The sequence below is a fragment of the Mastigoproctus giganteus genome, chromosome 3 (genome assembly GCF_048544385.1).
Source record: "Mastigoproctus giganteus isolate SK-2022 chromosome 3, ASM4854438v1, whole genome shotgun sequence".
NCBI classification, from domain to species: domain Eukaryota; kingdom Metazoa; phylum Arthropoda; class Arachnida; order Uropygi; family Thelyphonidae; genus Mastigoproctus; species Mastigoproctus giganteus.
Window position 1 is genome coordinate 238,103,005 of NC_143577.1, and position 26,456 is coordinate 238,129,460.

Here is a 26,456-nt window from a genome sequence, read left to right on the forward strand (position 1 = left end):
TGGATAGCCTATGATATGTATGGAAAAATAAATAATAACTGCCGGATTTCTATTGGTCCAATTTTAATGAAATTTGGGCAGCTTGACAGATCTTTCTAAAATGCTGCTCAAATATAAAACTTCATAAAAATTCAACCCGATAGGAGTCGAGTTGTTACTTGCGGACGAACGGACGGACATGGTGAAGCCAGTAGGCGCATTATGCGCCTACTGGCTTCACCATGCATATATTGTGCACTAATACGCCTAATAATTCATGATTCATTTTTAAAAAAACAATGACTTATGTACGAATCGAAAGCATTTCGTTTCTACGCATCCTCCATATTTCCATTCATTCCTCCAATCAGCGCACCGTAAAAAATATAATGTCCAGAGTACAATATACATATTGTAGACTAGACTATATAGTAGTCTATAGTATATAGACTATCCAGTATATGGATAGTCTATGACTATGTATGAAAAAATAATAATAATGATAAATAAAAAAAAAAAAAAAAAAACTTTGCCGGATTTCTGTTGATCCGATTTTAAACATGAAGGCTGTATCTGGCCTCTGAGTCGTGCTGCTTATCCCATCTACCAGTTTGGAATGACTTATCCAGAAATTCAGACCTTTTGTTGTTTACATTAAGTGCGCCAATTACCGAAGCAAGTAGTGGCCAATAAAAACTTCAGTACGACGGCTTTGATTCAACGACTGACTGGGTTACAAAGTTATGTAGCGTAATTGTCCCGGATTAATTGGGTTTAATAATTTTTCGGTTTTGAAAATATGAAACCTGCATTAACTTAGATTAATATTTATTTTCCTGAATCGTTTAAGTTGTAAAAAGCTTCTTGCAATGCAAAAATAATAAGCTATTAAAAGTTGTGAGGGCCTGACTTAGCTGAGTGGTATAAACAGGCCGATGATAATATTCTCGTCAAATAACCAATTGTAAAAAAAAAAAAAAAAGGCAGTTAAGTTAAATTAATGACCCATCTCTTACAAAGTCCCTCCAGTCTGTCTCATACACGTTCTGTTTCTGCTGCAGACCTTTTCTATAGATACTTCATGGGCACTGTTCTTCTGAATTGGCTTCTATAATTCCCACATACGTTGCAAAGCAGTCGGCATCTTTTTACTATCCAACTTTCAACTCACAGAATCAACTTTTCTTCTTCCTCATTTATTTCTTCAACTTCCGCTTTCTGAAACAACCTCCCTTCATACGTATTTCCTGAAAATTACAAATATACAGAAATTCACGTCTAATGTCAACAAGTACCTTCTTTCATTTTCTCAACCAAACCGCGCGCGGTACTAAGTACTATAGGTTCTAATACCTTTCGTGTTTGGGGTTTTCATAAAAAAAAAAAAAAAAAATTCTCTAACCTATGTGGTCATGTCGGAGTATAAACAGAGCATAGCAGAACTTGCGTCCATTTTTTATATAACGGGCTATGGATTTTTTTTTTTCGTAATGGCATTGCTGTCGTTTGGTTTATAAATGGGCGTAAGACCTGCTATTAATAACATACTTATATATAAAATAAGAACCTTCACGGTTAATATTCTAATAAGTACCACTTGATAGTTAAACACTACATTTGTTACATAGCGCTGTAAAACTTAATTTGAAGGGAAATAGCTTAAGTGATCTTCTTACAATATTTATCCCCCCCCCACCTCAGGAAGTCATTTGCGATAAGCACAACTTACTCTCCCCCATTCTTCCCCTGTATGGTACTTACATCCGTCCAGTCTCCGGCCACCCAACTGTATGGGCAGTGTTTCTGTTTGCACTTTTTGTGGCTTCGTGGCTTGGCTGCCAGACGACACTTGCTCGTCGCCACTTTCTTTCCATCATCGTCCACACATGACACTTCTCTTCTTCTTTGACCTCGGCCACATGTGGCAGTACACTATTAAGAACATGAACACATTCGTGAAATTAGCATTAAGCTGCATCTGTTCATAGCTTTACGGATAACTATAATTCTAAATTTACAAGCAGAAAAAAAATTAAAATTAATATAAAAAATTATTAAAAATATGATTAAAAATTAGTATAGATAAAACTTCTTACAGAGAAAATTGGATTACGATAATTTAATTTTTTTTTTCAATTTCCTTACTGATATGGTTTAAGACAACTTAACACTTTGCTAGGGTAAAGTATCCTTCAGCTTCATTTGTGTCTTGAAGTCAATTTTACGAAGTAAGTTGACTTCTTATGATTCATTATTTCCACTATTCTTAGTGGCTAGAAGAATAGTGCTCACTTTATGAATGAAAATCATCGAAGAAAGTTTCATATATTTATTTCCGATAGCTAAGAAGCATTGCCTTTCGTCATATGCAACGACAATTGCAATTTCCATGTACGATCTTTCTTTGGCTTTTATAACTTGTCATATAATGAAAAACATCAGCTTACAGTTTTGTGTACACATTGTGTATAGTTCATTTTTAGTAAAAGTTATTGAGCTCTTTTGTTATATTTTATCAGGATATGCATTGTTCTACTATAAATTAACTATAGTACATCTAAAGTTGAACCGTGTGAAATGTTACGCAGTTGGAAGGTTTGAAAGTATAATCTTCATTGACTCCCATCGAAACTTCGAATCTTTCTATGGGTCTAATTTGCAACAAGTCAAAGGTCTATGTCAGCAGTTGGCAGCATAACGCCAATCTTACCAGCCAATATGTACAAAAATGAATCACCCGGATCGCCATTTACACCTCTGTTATATGGTTGTCTGCGCCTGCCTCTCATCTGAACAAGTACTTGGCTTGGCTTGGAGTATTGGCTAAACACTATCACAAAGAACCAATTCACAATATCGAGATCCTTCTTGTATAGATGTGTATATATAGATCCTTCTTGTATAGATGTGTATATATAGATCATTCTTGTTGTGTTCACATCGCATTCCACTTGTTTGATGGGACTGATGTTGAGCAAATTTGGCAACCAGAGGAATACACGATGCTTGGACATGATACTTAAATCATTCCTGCACAATGGTCTTGTGACACAGGGCATAGTCTTGTTGAAAGAGTCCAGTGCCATCTGGATACATAGTCACCATATAGGGCAAAACTTGGTCCGAAACAATGCTGAGGTAGGATCTGGCAGTGAGGGTGTGTTCAGTGTAGATGAGTGGATCCAATAATCTCGATGAAAACATTCCTCAAACCGTGATACTACTACTACTACCGGTCTGTTTTCGTCCAACTATGCAGGCTGGTTGCAGCTGTTCACCTGCTTATCTTCGAATACGTAATTGTCCATAGGCATGATAGACTGAAACCTTCTCTCATCAGACCAGGCGATTCGTTTGCAGTCATCCAATGTCCGGGAACGATGCTCTAGTGCATACTATTGCAGGCGGAGGTGTCGATGGCGGTCGGTGAACATGGGAAAAGAACAGGTCGCCTACTCCGTAGGCCTGTCTGCAGGAGCGTCCGCTGGATGGCATGCTCAGGACCTCAATCGTTGCATTATGTTGCCTACCATGGAAATGTTGTAAAAAAAAAAAATCTTGAAATTGATTTAGCCTGTAATGCTTAAATTTCATATGTTATGCTTCTTTTGTTTGTTTGTTTGGATTTATTTTCGCAAAAGCAACTCTGATCATATTGCGCCTAACTATTGGTACGAAAAATGTTGTTTAATCATGATTTATATGTGACTGAAGTGTCCTATTAGTTTTAGGAAAGTAAATACATCGTCAGTGTTAGAATTATCGCCTGCGATTCGCAATATTGCTCGTATGATACAGTGGACATTCTATGATGAAATGTTTCTCAGTGATTTTACATCAGCAGTGGAAACATTTTGGAGGGTTTGCTTTTGTGAATAAGCACAAATGTTGAGTGCTATGACCAATGTGTAATTTTATTAGGATGACTTCGTGCCGAGTCATACGGGAACTCAGCTTCCATGGCATGTTTTATTTGCATTAATATTTGGTTGATCTCGCCAGATTTGTGACCATTGAGTGAGTTATGAAAGTCTATTTGATGATAAGTCTATCCTTTTGTGGGAGCTATAGAACAGTAGCTCCCACAAAAGTGGGAGCTACTGTTCTATAGCTCCCATTGTGTCAAATTCATCTGTTCTACAGATGAATTTGACACAACGATTTTAAGCATTAGTATATGCACAAGTACCACCTTTGAGGCGAAAGGAATCATACAGCGAATAATTTGGGCATCTGAGATGAGCAGTAGTTGAATCAACCGATAACTGAGATTCTGTCAGAAGAAGTACATGGGGTTTGGCAGACTGCAAGTGGAAATGGACATCGTTGAGATTAGAATTGAGACCACGTATATTTGTGAAATGAATTAGGAAGTCCTTGGGAGGTTTAGATCTTTTCGCAGATAAGCTTGCTCTATTAGTTTGACAATTCATGGTGTATTCAATAGTAAGAAAAAGTGGGTTGGACATGCTGTATGAAGTAATGAAATTTTTGGATATGGTGTACATGTGGTAAGAATATACCCAGATCCTTGACATAACGTGGCCTCGACAATGCTCCCCGCATACACACTACTCGGACTCCCTCCAGTCACTATCTGGTAGAGTAGAGGTAGCAAGATTATACACTAGCTGATCCGGAAGCCTCCTAGAGAGTTACCAACAGGTTCGGTCCGGTGTACTAACTACCGGCCGGCCTGCGAACACCGTTTTAGAGCTGTACCCTCGAAATGTAAGGAATATTGGATCTCGCCACGACGTTCATCATAACCTCAAAAGTCATCAATCGTACTGCATGATGGAAGAGATAGGGAAGGGTTGACCGGAACTTAGCTCTAGAAACTAAACATGGGTTCCATCACTTCAAGCCTCCAATAAGCAAAGTGGTGGTATTTCACTGGTTGATGAGAGTCATCTACCACCTAGTACTGCCTGGTAACATAGAGGGGCGGCGTTCCTCCATGTGGTGTGGGCGCCACACCTCGACCCCTGCTTACGTTGGTTCACACCTGGGTGGTCCCACCATGTACTTGTGCATGGAGGTTATACACAGGATTACTAACAGTCCCACCATCGTGAAGGTGCAAGCAGAGGATTTGGCTGTCACAGACCATCCGGACTTCGCCGAAATTGGGTCCACTTGACTTGAGTGTTACCCGAATATCAGTTCCATCAGCGTTTTAGACTCCTAGGTAGCAAGTACAGCTTGTCTGGCATATCTGAGAGAATGTCTGTGACAATCTCAAGGACCCAAGGGCTCAAGGTTAGCATAATACCTCTATAATTTTATACTCTAGCATCATAAAAGCAAAAGAATAGGTACAAGCAATATCTATTTCCTCTCGACTTGCTTTGGGGTAGACCGGTAAACAGAAGAATACCGGTTATAACTCCGTTTATATTAAATAAAAAGCTAAGTATTTAATCACCAATTTGTGATTTAACTCCGTTTAAATCATATATAAATTGAAGCTAAAATGTCAGTTACTGGTTGGCTGAACTGGTTTGCACAAATAGGCCGTAGCTTATTGATCATTGCGCGAGAGTACGTAAGTAAACGTGCTTGAGAGACCGTGGTTCAAGCTCTCGTGACTACTAAATTCTAGCCTATGCGGCTGTCCAGGGTTGAATTTTATAGGATCATAAACTGATGGTAATAAAAAAACATAATAAATATGGTGCTGTTCTTGTATTCTCTTTCTATATTGTGAACATCTGACTTTGTATGGTCGTCCCGGTGTTATATCTCCCTCCACCATAGGAAACTATTTATTTGTGAGATAAACTGATCCAGTACCTGAAAGTGTCAGTGCAACTAGGATCCGTTTAAACTGATAAAAGAAAGGCATAAAACTGTGTTCAGCTTATTATTTTATTTCATTATTCTATTTTATTTAATTTTATAATATTATTCTTAAAAATAATTTTAGAAGGAGAATTTCAGATAAGTTTTAAGTTCTATTAAATTCTATCAGTTAAATTCACTTTTCCACATAAGATTTAAATTGGATTTATTGGTAAGAAAGGATAAATTTTTTTTTATCCTATCTTACTAATTTTAAAATGGCAACATTTCTGAATTGTGTCATAAGGCCCAGAATTGAGGTCTACGAGGATGTAAAGTACAACGAGTATTTTTATTTTAATTACTCCTAATTTAATTAAGTTACATGCTGTAATTAATTTATTCTAATTGGTAGTGTTCATTTATTCTAAATTCATGTTGTTCTATGTAGCATTAATACTTTAAGTACCTGACTTATTATTACTTATTGTTCCAAAATAAAATTGTTATAAATTAATAAATTCAGTAATTAAAGAGAGATTTCTTACTTTTGACCATTGCTCCGCGTTCCAGTGATATGTTGGACAGGATCCAAGGAAGCATACCCTACTTTTAGGACGTGGCCGACGGCCACATAGGGCGCGGTCAACTAAGGCACCGTTTTGCTGGCATTTTGGACGACTTATTTGGGAACCGTTGCCACAAGTGACAGAACACTGAATAGAAAATTGATGAATTAGTGGTTAGCGATCATGTTTGCATTATTGTAATTCAAATGTTAAGTAGAAGTCTTAACAAGTGTCTTATTTTCCAGTTAAGCAAAATTCCATTTGAACGATAATTATAATGGAAAACTAACCTGTGACCAGTCACTCCAGTTCCATGCTGGACATTGCTTCAGCTCGCATGGGCGAACTATGTCTGGAGGTAATGGGCCACACTTTTCATTGTCTACAATTTCACTGTTGTCATCAACGCAAGTAATGGACCTTCTTTCTATTCCTAGTCCACACGTGCTTGAACACTGAAAGGTAACAGTGGTTATGTTTTACATTCGCTTTCTTATAACATTTACACTATTGAACAAAGAATTTCATAGAGTATAAAAACAGCATCTCTTTTTCTTCCTCGTCAGTATTAAAGGGGGGGGGGGAGAGAATAGATATTTACTAAACGGAACGTTCAACTGTACTAATCTTAAAAAGAAAATCATTTTACACTTAACCTGTATTGTATAAAGTTCGTTTATAAAATTCATAATTTTCCCCCTTTTTCTATTTGAATGAAGAGGTCGGTGGGCTGTGACCTCCAGTGAACGCGCCGATCTCGCTTGCCATATTATTCAACTCTTTGACAGCAACAAGGGCACTCTGGACAACTTAAAAAGCTGTTGTACGCCCTTGCTACCAAAAACTGCGTGTCGTCAGCGTTGTTTAGCCAATAAGATAACTTATGTATAAACAACAAAAAGATCTCGCGCAAAGAATTATGGGAAATTCAAGAAGTGAAAGTCATGGGAGGAGTACAGGGAGGACATCGACACGCAGATAAATAATAATAAAAAAAACGCCATTGATTAACTGCCCTCTAGCGTAAGTTACTGTGACTATTTTGTTTTGTTTATTAGTGTCAACCACGTGAGGATACTTCACACATTGTTAGAATGTGTCTCGAACTTTTTATTATTGCTCGAAACGGAGAACACTAATAATTAAATATGTTTTTCAGAAATTCAGGTGCGTTGCTATCAATAACATATTTCCATTCTCACAATGAAAAACATTTCATTTTATTTTATTTTATTTATTGTGATTTAAATCAATGATTCGCAGAGTAATTAGAAAACGTGTACTTCATGATGAGAATGAACAGATTCAGTGCACATCAATTAGAAACGTTCGTTAAAAAATTGACTGACCGTTTTTAAAACACCAGATGTTTTAAAACTTCTTTTCATATTCTTCGAAATCGGTTAATCATCGTTTCGTTGCTGCAATCTTTACTGCACTCAAGTATTTCATAGATTCAAATTTTCAGCATTAGTCGATTTGTTTCAAGTTTCCAGTTAAAAATAATGACCCTCTCCTGCATTGCACCTCGTATGAGGATACTTAAATGTCCAAATGAAGACATATATTTAACAATTTTATACTAAAAATTTAAAAATCAAAACGTTCAAACATAAGAGTTAGCGCTATCATATTTTTAGAATAAATTACATACTGGAAGGTTAAAGGTTTGCTACACATTTTGCTTATCGAGAGAATTGGGTCCAAGGGATAAGGATTGATGTTGGAGAGAGTACTAACACAATGTGAGGATACCTCAACATTGTGTTAATACTCTTCCCCCCCCCCCCTCCAAAATCAAATGTTTCTCTACTGTAGCAGGAATTGAATTTATGCCACATGAAAGGGTAGTTTGTATTTATCCTTTTCTTTCTTTCCTTTTTAATTATGCCGTGTACATAAGAAATTCGGAGTAGGCATATCATATTGGTTACTACCGGCTGATTTCGAACTGGAAGTGTACTTGTCTGCAAAGCAAAGATCGACCGACCCCTCATGCGTTTCGTCCGATGAAAACACCTTGTGTTTGATATTTTGAGGATTTTTATTTATTTTTTTTTTGTTGGAAATGTTTCTCTACCTAAGAGATCTGGTTTCCTGTTAGTATGGTACTAGAAGTTATTTATAATGGGGAAATAATAACCGAAATGATTTTAAAGCAGGTTTTTTTTTTTCTTATGCCAACCATATACAAGTTTATCCATTTAGATAAATGGATACATGGTTTAAAGATAAATGGATTACTCAGTATGCGTTTCGTAGTAATCGCATGCTGAGTAATTCATACCTACAAGTGGAAGGTGGATGTTTACAGCACTTTTTCTAAAAATTTTAATTAAATACCTCTCTTTTAATATATATTTTTAATTGTTATACAGTATTTGGAAATGGATTGCATTTTAATTGGATAACGGTTAGTTAAATGTATAGGGACATGAATTTTCCAATACATTTAACCATTTGGTAAGACGCCTTTCGAAATCAAACGGTTTTATTAAGTTTTTTTGCGAATTCAAAGGATAACTGATATTACTTAAAGAACGGATAGTCTTTATATTAAATGTTATACTCTAAACTGAAATAAATACCCTTTCCGAGATCTATGGATTCAATCTATATAGTTGAGATGTAAAATGGAAGGGAAGGGAGAGCAGATTAGCGCTTCAAAAATACCTGTTATAGTTGAAAATATTTTATAGTACAGTACTGTACAGTATAGTAAAATTAGAACCGGGAAGAAACCAGTTGTTTTCTTCTCTCCTACAAGTAGTTTATTAATAATTGATCTATATTAAGTACCGTGATGTTGTTGCTGTAGTTTGCAAAGCATGGATGTTTAAAATTTTAACATGCTCTGAAATTTCAAATTTATCATTTAAAATGCTATTTAAATAGTCAAATTAAATAATTTATATTTACCCAATAGGGATTTTACATATCTAACGAAAAAAAATTTCTTAATGGTGGTTTTCTTATGTGAATTTCTGTTTGTTGTGATGAAGATATCTAGGTTAGAAACGCTTCTGATCTTTAATTTAGAAAATGGATAACGGTTAGTTAAAAATGTAATTTTTTAAAGAGAGATTCAGGAATAATACATGCTTGACCACTGATGTTTTTAAAAAGCAGAAGGGATATTTTCTTAGAAGTTGATATGCAAATGATATGGCGTATATATCAACCTCATGGAAGATTTTTTCCGATTTTTAAAGTAGTTGAACTTAACAGAACAGTGTCTTTTTTATAAGGAACAGATATTATTGTAATCCCTAATATTAGATTAGTTAAATTTATGGAGAGCTTTTCATAAATAAATATAAATTAGGCTTGACTTGTTACATATAAGCGATAACTGCATGGAACGAACACCGTGAGACTGATTTCAGTTCTGATCTCTACTTATCAGATGCTGAGTAATTACACTAGTTTTTTGGTAGAGATAACAAAAGTTCCTTTCTGACAGCAAATTTCTCCTAAGCGAGCAACCAGCCAACATCAAATCATTGAAAGTAAATATTCAAGTGCTCAGTTTCTCTTTCATTTTTTTTTTTTTTTTTTTGTGTGCAGAATCAATATTTTGCGATGAGTCGGACGTTACTTCGTTTCTTGTTCCTTACTGCGCTTAGCAAATATTCCTGTACATTTTGACCAAAAAAAAAAAAAAAAAGTCAAAAAATGTCTTTCTGTATACCGTCATCCCATGAGAGCAGGTAGAAATTCTCAGGCCTATTTGTAGCCACCAATTTTACAACGTACGTTTAGGTTTAAAAACAAATGTTAAGTTTTTACACTTAGATGAGAAAAATGGATGACATGAGTTTTAATAGCGACATAAAGCGGAAAACCCTTTATTAATAATTTTGTGTTGCATTTTTACAAAGATTCTTAGGGTTTTTAAGATTCTGAATAAATACTGAAAGACATCGTATCTGAAGGCTTTTAGCATTATTGTGTTTAAGATTTTAACTTAGTAAAAGGCTGTAAATACTAATAAAGTCAATGATTTCAAGAACAGAAATTTTATTAGTCATCTGTAAGAATAGATACAGACAACTTATTGCTGTAAACAATTTCTCAATAGACTAATCCTTGGAAAAATCTAGACAAGGAATTTTATTTTCACTTTTTCAAAACTACACATTTCAGAGTTAAATAATGAATCATACAATGCCTTCAAAATAAGCTGTTGCTGTAAGGATGGTTGGAATTTTAATAAGTCCTTCAGTAGCTCCGAAACACAATGTGGAGTAATACCATGTTACTCATTGAAACAGCAACCAACAATAATTCAACCTTCAGTTTTAGGTACTCTAATTCCAGTGGTTACCTGCCACAAAGATCTCGGGGTCTATTTTGATCCGAAGCTGAAATTTAATGATCACACAGAATACTTCCGGAAGCGTTTTAACACCCTACGCTGGAAAGCGAAACAACACTTACTTCATTCCAACGATGCCGCAACTACTACCAGATATTTTCAAGCCACTGTTTATCCAGCTATTTTATACGCTGCTGAAATTTGGGCATCTGCGCCGCCTTCACTTCAAAAACCGGTGTTCTCGTGTGAATACTGGACCCTGAAATGGGCCACAAATAAGCATCGCCGACCCTCCTCAATTGAGAACAACTGACATGGCTGAGCAGCTAAATGTACCCAGGATCCCGAGGTTAATTGACAGCAGGCGTTTAATGACTTCAGTAAAAATGTACACAGGAGTAATAAACGCCCCAAACATCTGGGATTTCTGTCAGTGGCACAATCCTACGCCATCCTTGAGGTCAGAGTCCACACTAATCCTCAAATACAACCGGTTGAAACTGTGTAGTCGGTTCCTACCTGCCCAGGCACTCCACAAAATTCAGGCACTGCTCCGTCTTGGAGTCGACCTTCAGAAATTAGCTACCGACTACAAATACCGTCACATGCTCCTCGAGTGGATTCCATCTGTGGAACTAGGATAATTTCCTCCATATGACGTTTAGTCCTCATTTTTCATTATTATAATTTACATGTTTGTAACTCATAATTTCCATGTAACGGTATTTTTTTTCCTTTTTGCCAATTAATTTCATTTATAATGTAAAACTCCTGGCCATGTCGCCGTGTTGAGTATTATTGTCTCTAGTACATGTTCTGCACTTATTAGCAATAAAGAATTTATTTATAAATAATTGCTATCAGTTTTCTTTTATGCATGCCGATTCAGAATAATTATGATTCTGTCAACAATAGATAAAAAGGGGAGTTTTAAGATAGCTTAACTTTCATGCGAAAATTACTCCCTTTAATTTAACAATATTTAGCAAAAATTACATTTATATTCCAGATAAATTTGGCATCGAAGCAAGCATTAGTTTTACAACAGATTTTTAGGAAATGGTTATTTGTCATGGACTACATTTAGAGTACTGGGTAAAAAAAGTTAAAAATATGGTTATAATGTTAGAATTATCTGTAATAGGAAAAAATGTACAGCATATCTGTTTTAAGTAAACTATTCATTTTATTGTTATTTTTATATCTTCAGAGTATGATGATATATATTATACCTTAAACAAATATATTCTATGATGATTTAAGTACAGTGGTATCAATTACGATTTTATAAGAAGTTATACGTAAATTGATATACTAACAGCTTAAATTACGTTGTTAGTGTATTTGCAAGTTCTGGGTAAAGTATGGTACATTCCCAAAAGTATTGGGATAATAATTAAAGTAGGTCTAACCGGTTGTATGCATAGTACGAGACGTTGTAAAATTTTCAAGGGAGCGCTGCGGATATCGGCAAAAGGATTAATATGGATCAAAAGAAAGAGTTGGTTTTCGGATGACAGTGCAATCATTCCTCGTGTGTAATAATAGCAATCCGTGTGACTCTTCTTAACTGTAGCCGACATTGTGAAAAATGAAACTGGTGATAAGAGATATTCATGAAACGATCTATTGGGCCAAGAATACTTACGGAGAACAATCAGCGATCCCGGTTAGTTAGTTAGTTTTTTGGTTTTAAGGAGCATTAGCAACTAAGGCCATATTGCTCCGGGGATATGCGGTGGTCATTCCCTGACCTTTCCGCATCCTCCGTATTTGGTGGTCACGGGCTCGAACCCCGGTCTAATCAGGAAGCGTGTGCTACGCACTGCTGCTCCTGCCTACGGAGGCGCCTAGAGCAGCAGCGATCCCGGAAGAGGGGTGGCTACGTCTCCGGAAGTTGTCTCTTCCGGAAGGGGAAGGGGTTGCGGGTCGAGAAATCATCAGGAGTGATTGTTACACGTTTCTTTACCTGTGCTTAATTGCAGTTAGTTGGCAGAAATGGAAGTGGAAAGAATCTTTATTGTAGCAACCTATTTTAGAAATGATTGTTATACATGGTAATCACTGTTGCCATTCTCTCTCTCTCTGGCAGAATAATAATTATTGACACATGAATATATATATATATATATATATATATATATATATATATATATATATATATATATATATATATTGGTTTATATTAATATACAGGTATATTACATTACATTAATATAGAGGTTTCATATACAAACCTGTATATTAATGTAAAAAGATGTTAGGTAGAAAGTTCTCATTAAGAAATGGAACTTCCATAATGTTTTATGTTTGTATTTATTTAATTTAACAAGTATGTTTATTTATCTTTAGTGTATTGAATATTTTAGTTTTTTTTTTTTGTTTTTTTTTGCCTAATTTTTTGGAGTGCATGCTTATTAGTATTAAATAGTGGCAAATGATACAAGTTTTTTTTTTTTTTTTTTTTGGATTATCTAAAAAAAAATAAAAATAACCCTACCGACATCATTTGTCTATTCTTTCTAATAATTTGTTAATCTTCTCTTAAATTTATTCAAGCAACTAACTTCAGCAATGCCAGATTTGTTCAATCAATTATTCTGTGGTTGAAAGCAAATTTTCCAACAACCATTCTTTTTCAATATAAGTGTATGTACCCTTATGTGTGTGTCCTCCGAGAAAGAGTAAGGATGCCATCAGCATTTGGTTTACTCAATCCATTTAAAGTCCCAAACACTCCAATCAGATCGCCTCCTAGGTGCCTAGTTTCCGGACTGTGCAATTCACAGAACTCAAGTCTTTTTTGATAGGAGTACCCGTTTGTGTCCGATAAACGTTTCCTTGTCCTTGCTGGAAAAATTCCTATATGATCCCTTTATAACCAAGAATATGGAATATTTTCATTTTTTAAACAAGAATAATGAGTGCCGATTCCTATACCAGTATCTCGGAACGTCATTTGTTCCTATTAGAAGTGATTCCATGGGTATGGAATAACTTCTATTCATACGAACTGCTTCTACCAGGATGATTCAGCATCATAGTGACTAGATTTACTTTCGTGATTATTTTGTAAATGACGTTCAATTCCACCTTTTGTTCTGTTACAGCAGTACTCTGCACAGCAGTTTTTGCTTTTAGGTTAAAGATTATGACTGTTTTTTTCCAGCAAATGAAAGCATTTACAACCAGCCGAGATATGGTTGGCGCATTATAATTGGAGGAGGGGGATGGGGCGAAGGACACATTCTAAAATTGAGACTAAGAACTCAGAAAATATTTATGCTTGTTTAAGCTGTAAATTAGGACTGCTGTATGCCAAAGTAAACTGCTGTATTCAAAGTTACAAAGCCATTATAAACCAAGTATTCTCTTAATGCTTATTTTAAATTTAAAAATCACAACTTTTCAGTTTTGCACGTCAGAAGTGGTTTGTTTAATTTGGTTTTTAGGAGCATTAGCAACTAAGGCCATATTGCTCCGGGATATGCGGTGGTCATACCCTGACCTTTCCGCATCCTCCGTATTTGGTGGTGACGGGCTCGAACCCCGGTCTAATCAAGAAGCGTGTGCTACGCACTTCTGCTCCTGCCCACCTAGCTACGGAGGCGCCGTCAGAAGTAGTTAAAACTGTTTCATGTTAACATAAAGTGTATTTATTTTGTCCAAAAATTTCAGTTCGTAATACAGGGGCATCATGAAATGACTATTTATCTAATAGTAACTTTTATTGAAGTACACAAAGTTACAAAACTAATTTTAGCTTAATCTACAGAAAAGTTTGGATTTTTTTTTTTTACAACAGAAATATTTAATTGAAAACTTGCACAAGATGTACTCCTTCGACTTTAATAACCTAATGCGTAGGAAAATACACGATTATAGTTTATTGTAATTTTGATTGTACTGTCCACAGTATTGGACTTTGGACTCGAAATAAATGGCTCCTAAGAAAATCAAAGGTTAAAAGGTATTTTTTTTTTTTTTTTGGATGTGTGAATAAGTATATTGAGAATCTTAGGTTCCAAGGTTTTTTCTTTATTTTTTTTTTCCAGTTCAGTCCGATTCAGGCTGTTCTATTTAAAATACCTGTAGTATTCTTTGTGACAATGAATATTCCAGTTGTCAGATCCTCAACGGATCTTGAACGATTTCTGTAAGCTGTCTTCTGGGCAGTCGCATAAAAAGTAATAGCAGAAATCGAAGTCAGGAGAATACGGCAGTAAAGATCGGCCCGTGCACGAGTGGTTGCACTGAATGCGATATGCCCGAGCCCTGACACAGAAGAGGGTTCCCAAAGCGTTTCTTTAATGGTATAACATAGTAATAACAAAAGAAAGGGAAGCTCACAAAACCAACGATGTACCCAGTCCCCTGAATACCATTGCACAATCCTGACCATTGGTATCCAAAACAACTGGGGCGGTAGTCGGAAATTTATTGAACCTATATTTAAAATGTCAAAAGCAGAATTAGAAGTGAGTGGACTTGCCCCAAATTTCTGAGAAAATCTTTCAGTTAAAAACTCATTCGTTGTAAAAGAAAAAGAATATTATTCCCATTACTATTAAGACTAAAAAGGTCTCAAAAATAAAATTTTAACTCCGTTGTGTGTGATGCCGCTATTACAATTGGGGTTGGTAACAAATTCAGTGTTTGTTTATTTATACAATAGTATCAACATAAGAAAAAGTTGAAACGCACAAGTTAGTGTAAATGCATCATTTTAGAACGCAGAAACGTACTAAAGTCATTAAAAATTGGTATCATTTAAGTATATCTTATATTCTAAATACCTTCACAACGAGTTGCCATGATATTGCACTACCTTGAATAAGTAACGCTTCCAATGGAGAAGACTATTGTTATTTATTCTTGGTGGATACCACCAAAATGGCACCGTTTCGAAGTTTATTGACTTCTCATCAGTGGCTGGGCAGGTACCTTGGTGTTGCAATGATGACAAAGCAGTTATGTAGTATGAGATGAGAGCTCCACATTATAAATTAAAGATGAGAGCTCCACAAGATGAGAGCTCCACATTATAAATTAAAGATGAGAGCTCCACAAGATGAGAGCTCCACATTATAAATTAAAGATGAGAGCTCCACAAGATGAGAGCTCCACATTATAAATTAAATTACGGCAATAATTTAAAAATGAGTTAGTCCTTTCGTACTTATCCTATATTTGAGCGAGTAAATGTTTTATTAGTATAAAAAAATTACGGTTTCTTCCCATTACACCGAAAATAAGTTATCTAATTTAAATGTTCCTCCATTCTTATTTTATAGATGACTTTTATAGTATAATACATATTTATGATTTTTATTCGGTATCGAGATTTTAACAGACCTTAAATTTTGTTTACTGACCATAGTCTTCTTTATGAGAAATAATTTGTTTCCTCTCTCAATATAGATCACCTTGAGCTATTGGTCAACGATATTTGGCGAGTTAATTATAGTCATCTTGTAAACGGGCACCTTTAGGGCGATAACTTAAACTCTTATAAATCAATATCACTCAGCTACACATCATGGCGAGAGAAATCTGTCATCATCATCGGAAAGGCGAATGTTCATAGTCGAAATCAGCAGCCATGTCCGGTAACAATATAAAATCGGAAAGACTTACTAAGAAAACAAAAGCCCCTCTTCCATTCTAGGTATCTATATCCAGTGCTACCTAAATCCCTTAATAAATGTGTAACTTGATCGTACCGGAGTCCATGATCCTATAGCCCATCGGTATCCTGAATGGGTCGTTGAGCACGGAGACGAGTTGCAGAACCTCTTTACCGTCGGCTTCTTGTTCCCTTTGCACTGTTCGTCGGAAAGACTGTTGGCGTAATGATCAACGCATTGGACTATTCTTATCTGGCTTCCGTTTCCACAAGTGGTGCTGCACTGTAATGGAAATAAAGTAATGAACTGACAGCTACATTAAATGCCTACTTACAAAATAGTTTTACACTACAAAAACGCAACTGGTTAGCTCAGATAATATGGAGATACTAAAAAAAAAAAAAAAAAAAAAAAAATACAGTGGCGAAGGTAAAGAAAGTCTGCACGAGAAGTACGCAAAAGTTCGATGAAATTTACCGGTAAAAGTACCTTTGCCGTAACGGTATTTGTATTGTTGCTCGCTCGGTAAACAGACGGTGGGTGTTATAGGTCAGGAGTAAAAATGGGAGATTGAAACCCTCCCGAAGTGGAGAGGGTAATCTGACCTTTTTTCTTTAGAATCACTGGTGGATAAATTGTTTATTAAGGGGAAAAAAAAAAAAAAAAAAAAAAGCAAAGGAAGCCCGCATGAGATGCACGGAAATTTTCGAAAAAGTTTATTATTATTATTAATATCAATTTTATTTCCGAAGAAATGTCCCTTTACAGCTGTGCAGCTAGAGGACATGAGTTACATATAGAGATAAGACATAAAATACAGACAAATGCATTGAATACAGATCCAGATACAATATACGGCCTTAAACAGCCACGTTACGAACATTTTTTACGACGCCAGAACTTCCAATATGACTTTGTTCGTGATTCAATTAGTGGTTCTAAAGAAAAAGGTCAGGTTACCCCCCTCCAATTCGGGAGGGTTTCACGCTCCCGTGGGATTCAACTTCTACTCCAGACCGATAACACCCACCGGTCTGTTTACCGAGCGAACAACAATACAAATGCCGTTAGGGCAAAGTACTTTTACCGGTAAATTTCATCGAACTTTTGTGTGCTTCTTGTGCAGGCTTTCTTTACCTTAGCCAAAATATCATTGCAGTCATATGTTGAAATGAATCAGGCTTTATATGAGAGTTAAAATAATTACGGTAAAAACAGAACATAAATCAGCAACCAGATTTTTGGGAAAAAAAAAAACGAAAGTACACAGACGTTTGAATTGCATATTTTCAAGGTATTCGCAAATATGAAGGAATAAATACGTGCACGTTCCTTGTTATGGGAGATTTCAACACCACCCATCGACCGGAAATCGTGGACTCGTAACTTGAACTGTGGGATAAGTTTTATAAATCGACTTGACTTCCGTATCGACACGTCAAGGTGTTTACAAATGAATATTCTTGATGTGGTCATCGCTAGTAATGTGGGTAGTATAAAAAAATATAGTGGTACAGGAACTGTTAGCGACGAGTGACCATAGGGTCCTGAGGTGGACGATGACAAATGAGCTTTCAGCAGGCAAAGGAACTTTGGGAGAACTTTCAGGTATTCAACATCGAAATAACGAGTGCGTTCATTCCATTTGGGTGTTACAGCACAAGGAGGATAAAATGTGGTTTAGCGAGCTTGATAGAACAGGAAATTACAGAGTGACGTGAGACGCAGGTAAATATAATACGAGGGGTTATTCCAAAAGTATTGTATACTGCGCGCGTACTCCTCACGCTTGAGCGACTGTAATAATTTGAAGTTTAACGTTATTATTAGTGTGACTGAAACAGAGTTCTGCATTGAATGTTTTTATCGAGGCTTTTAAAGAGTGTAGTACAGAATACAGTTGATGGTGCAAAGTAAAGTTACAATGCACTGAAAACTATACTAATAATGTGCCGAGACAAAGTAACAACATACAATAAGCAAAGCCAAGAAACAACTTATATAAATTATGATATGCGAAGGCATTAATATGAAAGAGTATATTTGTGGAGAAAATATCCGGATAGTGTTATAGAGAAATTAATCCAGCTTTGTTCTATTATTTTCTATGGTCTGATCTTGAAACCTTAGAGACAAACATGAAATCATGCTACGAGCTACTGTTAACTCATCCGGCACTTCTCGCAACAATTCATTAATTTGTATCAGTGCTCGACCAGGTTGTAAAGTTTCAATTTTTATAAAAGATTTTTTATCTGAAGCTGTAATCTGACCTGAAGCAATATCACCATCCAGTTTTTAATAGTTTTCGCTGAACTTTAAAGGTAGGAAATCAAAGAAAAAAAAAATTCTGTTTATGTATATTGAGTAGAAATTTCAGAAATAATTAGTTCCTATCACGAGGCAACTTTCAAATTACGCTTAAAAAGTAGGCTTAAAAAGGGCAAGCTGCAAGCGAGGTTAATTAATATACTATATATACATATATATTACGTATCCTACCAAAAGTATTTGGATGCCTCCTCGCAATGTAGCGAGTGGTGCGAATGAGAAGTATGCAAAGTAGGAACGGGTTTAAGAGTATTGAGGAAATAGCAAAGATATCAAAAGCAAATAGTCTACGTGATAGTGAAGTCTAGTAGCGGTTTTCTCATTTGTCATTCGTTTGAAGAAGTCTGGGTTCAAATTCTGTCGGAGACTGGAGGAACTCTTAAAGACCTCTTCAATCGCGGTTGTAGTAGGCAATCGCAGGAGGAAGATTTTTCCTTGGGTTATTCTGCATTTTCTTTCAGCCACACAACATGCATATTGGTTTGTGAACAAAAACACGCACAATATACTGGTGCAATACGTTGCCCTAAGATGCCGATGCTTTGCAGAAGCAAAGCAAAGCAAAACAACCAACAAACAAGCATCGAGTCGTGACTAGCGTTTACATAGTTTCAAAGGGGGTTATTGGCAGGTACAATATCAACAATTTTTCGCTGCATGCAAAAGCCATAATTCTGAACTTCGCAAAGGCAACTTTAGTCGAGTATGGTTTGCGCTGTTTTAAAATTCTCACAAAAGGTAGTGGTGGGTCGATTAAAGATTTCTGTTAATTCGAAATTACTCGAGGCATTTCGTCCTTTTTACAGAACAGCCTTTTTTCACATATACGCAAAAAATATAAGGTAGGATCAACAATTGTAGACATTCAGTTTTCAAAATAAAATAAAAAGTTTCTTATTTTTACAAAATTTAGTCGAGAAGTGTTTGATCTTACCTTTTAGCGTGAGATTTCAACTATAAACTAAAATCAAAATATCACATTTCTATGTAGAACTTGATGTGTCTATACCACCATATCATATAATGTAATGGCACCTCAAAAAATTTATAAATGTCAACTTGTACCATTTTGTTGGCAGATCGATTTGCCAGTGAATGAGGCTTTTGCTTCAAATGCGTTTGGATGCTTCTCCGGAACATGCCTTTGTATCTGCGAGAAATAATCTTTTATAATATAAAAGATTATTTCAGTAAATAATCTTTTATTTAAAAAGCCATATTTGTATATGGCTTTGTGTGCAAAACCATACGTTATTAATAATCGATTTACCAGCGGTTAGCAATCACACTGAAGTCAAATGAATGAATGCATGCAGTAATTTGGAGTCATCTGTATTCATATAAAATTGTTGTATGTCATCGTGTTTAGGACTTCAATCCATCACATTTCAAGAAAGAGGCTAATTAGGTGACATGGTTACAATCTTTCATTCTATATCAAAGATTTTGAGTACTGTATTCACATATCACTGTCTTGATGCTGTTCTATAAAAGTGTGCAGAAAGTGGAAGATGCTTCAACTTCTACCAGCCTTCTATTTGCATTCTCGACAGATATCTCAAAAGCAAGCAAGAGATAAAGATGGCTGACATTCGTTGCAGTTCGGTTCAGAAGTTAAAATTCGCTGGAAAATTGAGTAGCCCCCTTTTTTACTGCATAATACTAAAATTTGAACCCATTGGAAGTGCTAGGGCATTCCAAAGCGTCACGATGTAACACATTGCATATCTGGTCTGGATATCCATGTGTTACATATCCCGATTTAAGAGAATGTGGCAGTTTCCACTGTGTCCAAATAAACTGATATCCAGACAATCACCCAGTCAACGAAACACGTAAAAGATACTGTAATTGTTTTTTGTAATGCATTATTTCTCTTACAATATCTCTGGGGTTAATTCGAAGAGTAGTTGCTATTTATAAATTTATGGAATATCAAGAAATATTTATTTGCATTGAAAAAAATACAGTAAGCGAAATAAATAAATATTAGATACCGAAAGTAAGGTACTCTTATTTTACGTCAGTGAAGATTCCTGGACTTCGTTTAAAAACTGTACTAACCGAAAGAGATGAAGATGATATTTGTTAGAAACAGCAGTTTTTAAGAGAATAACGGAGTTATTTTGTAGGATACTTAGATGACAAACTTTCGCACTAAAAATTTACTCAAACTAAACAAACTGTTTAGTTTGAAACTAAACAGTTTGTTTAGTTTAATGAGAGTTCTTCGCGGTTTGAATTAGAGTTGAGGCAATTCAGGGTACTATGGAGTTAGCGTTTCTTATCTCCAAATTGCATGTATTCTACATGCTAAATTTGTCTGCGTGCGGGATTTAAAACAAGGGTTATTCAAGTATTTCATAGAATCACTTACTTCACCCCATTCTCCCGTGGACCATCTCTTACAAGGGATTTCATTACAAGCGATTGTTTCACGAGGCTTCTTTGGTAGTTCACACTGATCACTTGGGTGGCCAGCTTCGTCATAACAGGCCACTTGGCGCCGCCGTATTCCTCCTCCGCAAGTTTCAGAGCACTGCAAAAGAAGTTTTAGTTAAGGTTAGGTAGTTTCTTTGGATAAAATCGGCAACAGAAAACATGAATGACTTCGATAACCTCTGTAAACATGGTTTTAGAATTTTAAACAAATTAATACTAACACTGCGCTACAAATATATTAACGAATGTAGTTAATAGCCAGTAGGTTTTCCCTTAGCACCGACAGCAATCCTCTTTGATTCTGATTTTACAAGGTGCATGCTGGTACCCCTGATGACGTTATCCCATGGTCATTCAAGCGCTTGCACGCTGTCCTCTTCTTGACCACTCGGCTACGACGGCCTTCTGATATGCATAGTGCTGCTCAGATACACTGTCTGCGCAATTCTCGCCCTGTACCCATCAACATTGTCATACTGAAACATTCCATTTCCATCTGAGTACCACTTTAACAATACTGAAAGAACTGGTCTGAAATAATACTTGGTACACCGGAGAGTTGACAGAACCAGAACATGTACATCAGTTAGTAAATGTCCATTTATATTTCAATTCCAAACAAGCCGAATTAACTTTCTTCTTTATTTGTCTCCATTTATTTGTTTTCTTTGAATTTCCTGAACGCAATCTATAGAAATTCAATTATAATGTAACAAATATCTTCTGTTCTCTTCCTCAACTCATACACACGTACTACGGGATCCCAAATGGCATTTTGAGTTACAATAAAAAATGTTTAGGTGCGCACAGTCGTCATGCATTGTTTAATAGGCTCATAAGAATTTCCAGCAATGTACTAGCACGTTGCTTATGCCAAATGAACTTTCCGCGGGGGGACGTTACAGACTCTTCCTAGAATTGCTCAACAGGTTGCGTCACGAATAGCTTCTATCTCAGGGTGACCCTTGTGTCATTTAATTACCCAAGATGGTTTAATGACATACCCAGTTTTCGAAAACTTGCGACAGAACTTCGTTTATGGTGGAAATCACAGACACGACGAAACCCACGCTCCAACATCAAAACCTGCAGAACATATTGTTCGCTAGTGGAGGATTATTATTATTATTATTATTAATATCAATTTATTTCCGAAGAACTGTCCTTTTACAGCTATGCAGCTAGAGGACATGAGTTATATACAGAGAAAAAAACATAAAATACAGACATATGCATTGCATACAGAGCCAGATACAATATACGGCCTTAAACAGCCACTGGTGAAGATACAAAAACATAAAGTTAAAAGAAATACAAAAACATAAAGTTACAACAAGTACAAAAACATAAAGTTACAACAAATAAAAGTGCATCCGGATACATCGAAGCGTGGATATTGCGGTATCACAGAGAGTCCACCTAGAGCTTGACTAAGGCATACATGTCTGCAAGAATGGAAGATCTGTAGGTTTTGTCCTTGCAAAGTTTCTCAGCGTCTATGGCTAATCTGTTAAATATTTGGAAGGAGTTGTGTGGAAACATGTTGTCCAAGGAGGACATGCTACGCAGCTTCGACCTGTATGGGGAGGTGTTGGACTGGCATCTTCTACTGTCGGACGGTCTGGCGATGATATCCCAAATATCGGGTGACTTCAGTTTTCCGGATAGAAGCTGAGAGAGGGTAAGAAGGTTCCTAGAGATGATGTGATACCTCCAAGGAAGCGTATTAAGATTGGTGACCAGAACAGATTTTGAGATTGTAGGTGTTAGCCCAGCAACCCTATTTAGCCATTTCAAAATCCAGAATTCCAGGGAGAGGAACCTGACTTGGTATGATGAGGGTGCTGAGGACCATATAGTCGAGGCATATAATGGAATTGGGAAAATACAACGAAGAATGTATTTGATGATAAGGTCCGGGTTATGGAAGTTGGAGATCTCTTGTTTTACTGCCCATAAAGCCGAATATGTTTTCGTTCGAGTGGCATTAAAGTGAGGCAAGAAGGTGAGGTCTTTGTCCCAGATGATACCCAAATCTTTATGTTGGGTGACTTTTTTAACTGGAGAATTCGCAATAATGATGTCCACCTCGTTGGTATTTTTCTTCTTAGTGATAGAGAGTTGTGCAGTTTTCTCTTTATTAATGGAGAGCCCAATCGCATGAAGGTAGTTTTCCAGTTCATGTAGCTGTCGGTTGGAGCTCACAGTAATAGACTGGAGAGACTGGGGGCATTTTGTGATGACGAAGAACTTAATATCATCTGCGTAGGTGGTAAAATTAGTACGGTTTGATAGGAAGGGTTCTAAAGATGCGGCGAAGAGGGCGGCAGAGAGAACGCCCCCTTGGGGGAGCCCTCTGGAGCAGAGAATGTGGTGATTATGGTTTTGATTTCTGATCCATAGGATCCTGGACTGAAGGAGTTTCCTAAGGAGAACTAAGATGTTGCCAGAGATTTTGAAATAGTTGCACAGTATGGTACATAATGCATGGGTGGACAGATTGTCAAAGGCCGCCTTAATGTCGAGAAACACAATATCCAGTTGCTCTTTGTTGCTTAAGGTACTTTCAATTCTGAACAGTGTGTCCAAGAGGTTGGTGATCGTGGAACGTCCAGGTAGTACACTATGGAGGTATGGAGGTTTGTGGCCGAACATGTGATGGATGAGAGCAGGAAGTATGGCTCTTTCCAAGATTTTGAGAAAAGTGCATCCTACAGAAATTGGTCTGTAGTCATTAGGCAATTTTGGGTTAGACTTTTTTGGAACTGGAGAAACATAATATGTGTTCCAGATAGCAGGGTAAACTCCTGTTACGAGGACGGAATTGAATGCATCAAGCAAGAGATCAATGATATATACACTGCACAGTTTAACCATGAAAATAGGGAATCCATCCGGGCCAGTGGTAGACTTGTTGGGAAGACTGTTGATGACCTCAGTAAGGCGTTTCTTTGTGATGGCTATTTTATCCAGTGATGTCTGGTTAGCTGGTGGATTAACCCGAATAAAGGGGTTTGGGGCAGATAGGGGCTTAGTTGCGAGCGAGTTAGCCCATGCAAGGAAGGTGTCAGTGGACATGGGGGACTGTTGATTCTTGTTGGTGAAGATTCTTTTCCCAAGTTTCATTCTGTGTGCAATCCAGTCATTCTGCGCCTTCCTCCGAATGCGTAGGAAGCGTGCCCGATGTTTTTTATAGAGTTGGTAGTCGGCTAGATCCCGTGTTTTTTGCCATTTCCTGTATAGTTTCTGTTTCATGATGAAGGCGAGTTTTGCGTCGCTGGTAAACCAGTTCTTGGTCCTGGGAGACAGGCGTACAGATTTGGAGGCCCCTTCACAGGCGATGTCTTTTAACAAGTTTGCTAAATTGGTAAGCGTTTGATCAGGATGGCTAGCAGCAATTTTTTTCCAGTCTGTAGCTTTTAGTCTTTGTAGGATGATTTGAGGTTGCATATATTTTAATGAGAAGATCTTGAGTTGGGATTCTTTATGGTCATGCTGTTCAAGTTGTCGGGGAGAACATAGACATTCACTATCAAAGGAAATTGGGAGGTGATCTGATGCAAACTTAAAAATCTGCGTTGTGAGAGTAAGATGGTCAAGGTTATGAAATAAGAGGTCTAGGTTTTGATGTCGTCTTGTAGGTTGCGTATGGGTTAGTCTAAGGCCTAGAGATGAGAAGGAGCGTACGACGTCCTTCAAAGCAGCTTCGTGTCTTGGGGAAGGCATGTTGAAATCTCCTAAAACAAAGGTGAGCATGTGAGGCTTGAGGTGGGTTATAATCCAGGTAGTTAGCTCATCCCTTGTGTCGGGATTATGGTCAAGAGGTAAATATACCGCTACAACTTGAGTTCTCACTTCTTTAACTGTAAAAATTGCAGAAATGGCTTCAAATGCAGGGGAGTCGCTGAGTTGTGCACACACAAGGTGATGGATGTCTTTGTAAATGATGGAGACGCCACCTCCACGTTTGAGGTCCCTGCCGTTGCAAACATTTTTGTAATGGTGAGGAGTGGCCAAGTGGGTGAGTTGTCTTCCATGGTTAAGCCAAGTTTCCTGGATACAGATGAAATCATATTCGTCGAGCAGGAGGAGAGATTGCAGAGGGGCCAATTTGTTAACAATGCTGCGCACATTTTGCGAGAAGACCCTGATTGTGTGGCATGTATGGAGGTTTTTTGGAATAGATGATTGCTATTGTAGAGGACGAGTAAGCAGGGATTGCTGAGGGGATGGCCTTTTTTCGTCCGAGAAAGGTCTGATAAGTATGCCTGGAGGCCAGAAGTCGGGATCCAGAACTTTTTCGTAGGCAGTGGGTGAACATCTTACTAGAAATGAGGCGTAGCCAGTTTGCCTAGTTTTAAGCTGTTTTACTTCGATGCGGACATTGTGTTCCACAAGAAACATTCTCTTTATGGAATCGGGACTTGTTGAGGGTCCAAACCGGGAGACAAATATCTTGGTTCTGGGCAAAGCGACAGAGATGTCATATTTCTCTGCGAGCGTCTGTTTACTAGGGTGAGTCTTTGATAATCGCTTGTTGACTAATGTTGTTGGAATTCTTTGGTTGCCTTCTAGTGGGGGAGAAAATGGGGCGGGGCTCTTGCTTCTCGAAACACATCTCTGGTCAGCGATTCTCGGTTCAGTAGCTTGGTCATGTCTGTCGTGTGGTACAATATGATCATTTCTTTCGTGAAACAGAGTCAACTTATTAGTGTGGTTCACTACACCGGTGGTTTTGTTTACTTCCTGTGGACGTTTGTCGCTTTTCTTCTTCTGATCCCGATTCTCAAGTGATTTAAGGAACTTGCAGTAATCTGATTTGATTAGAAGAGTTTCAAGGGCGCTTTCATTTTCTTTAGCCACCCTAAAGGGATTCTGATTGTGCATCTTTTCTTTTTGTGTAAGCAGTTCGGCAGACTCAAGGGGTGTCGTTTGCGTGGCTGCATCCCGTTTTGTGACTATGCAGCGGTCATTAGTGCAAAGACACCGTTCAGCACTTATTTCCTGAAGGGTGCGAGCGATTGTCCCGAGGACTTCACACAATTTTGTAGATGCTTCCTCGATTGCTATTGTTTTTCTTTTCCAATCATCCTCCTGCACCTTCAAAATCTGTCCCGCGAATTCTTTTTCCTTCTTTGCTACATGAGTTTTTAGCAGTGTTATTTCTTTCCGTATCGTCATTAAGCTGGGTAGTTTGGGTGTGGCTGACGTTCTGCTGTTCGCTGTCGGTGCTGCTTTAATATTTTTGGTTTGACTACTACAATCCAAGTTGTTTTCTTTCAGAAGTTGGGGGGTTATTGCAATCTTGCGTTTTGATTTGGTTTCGCTGCTGACAGATTTGAGTTTGCGACTCATTCTCGTGTGTTTCATACGATTGATTGTGCATTCCGAGACTTCGCTCTTGCG

The 26,456-nt window shown here is 37.1% G+C and overlaps 1 protein-coding gene and 1 long non-coding RNA gene across 2 annotated transcripts in view; both read right to left on the minus strand.

Annotated features, from left to right (window-relative positions):
* LOC150088919 (A disintegrin and metalloproteinase with thrombospondin motifs 9-like) overlaps window positions 1-26,456 on the minus strand; it is a 440,936-nt gene that overhangs the window by 36,351 nt on the left and 378,129 nt on the right. Inside the window, exon 26 of the mRNA XM_090370359.1 lies at window positions 20,986-21,147. Within this exon, the coding sequence (XP_090226485.1) occupies window positions 20,986-21,147 (162 nt within the window). The remainder of the gene's footprint in view (window positions 1-20,985; window positions 21,148-26,456) is intronic.
* On the minus strand, window positions 1,747-16,469 carry LOC150088920 (uncharacterized). The gene is made up of 4 exons (XR_016546802.1): window positions 16,374-16,469; window positions 6,623-6,787; window positions 6,312-6,479; window positions 1,747-1,911 (listed from the first exon to the last, which is right to left on the minus strand). It is a non-coding gene; the product is annotated as an uncharacterized LOC150088920 (long non-coding RNA).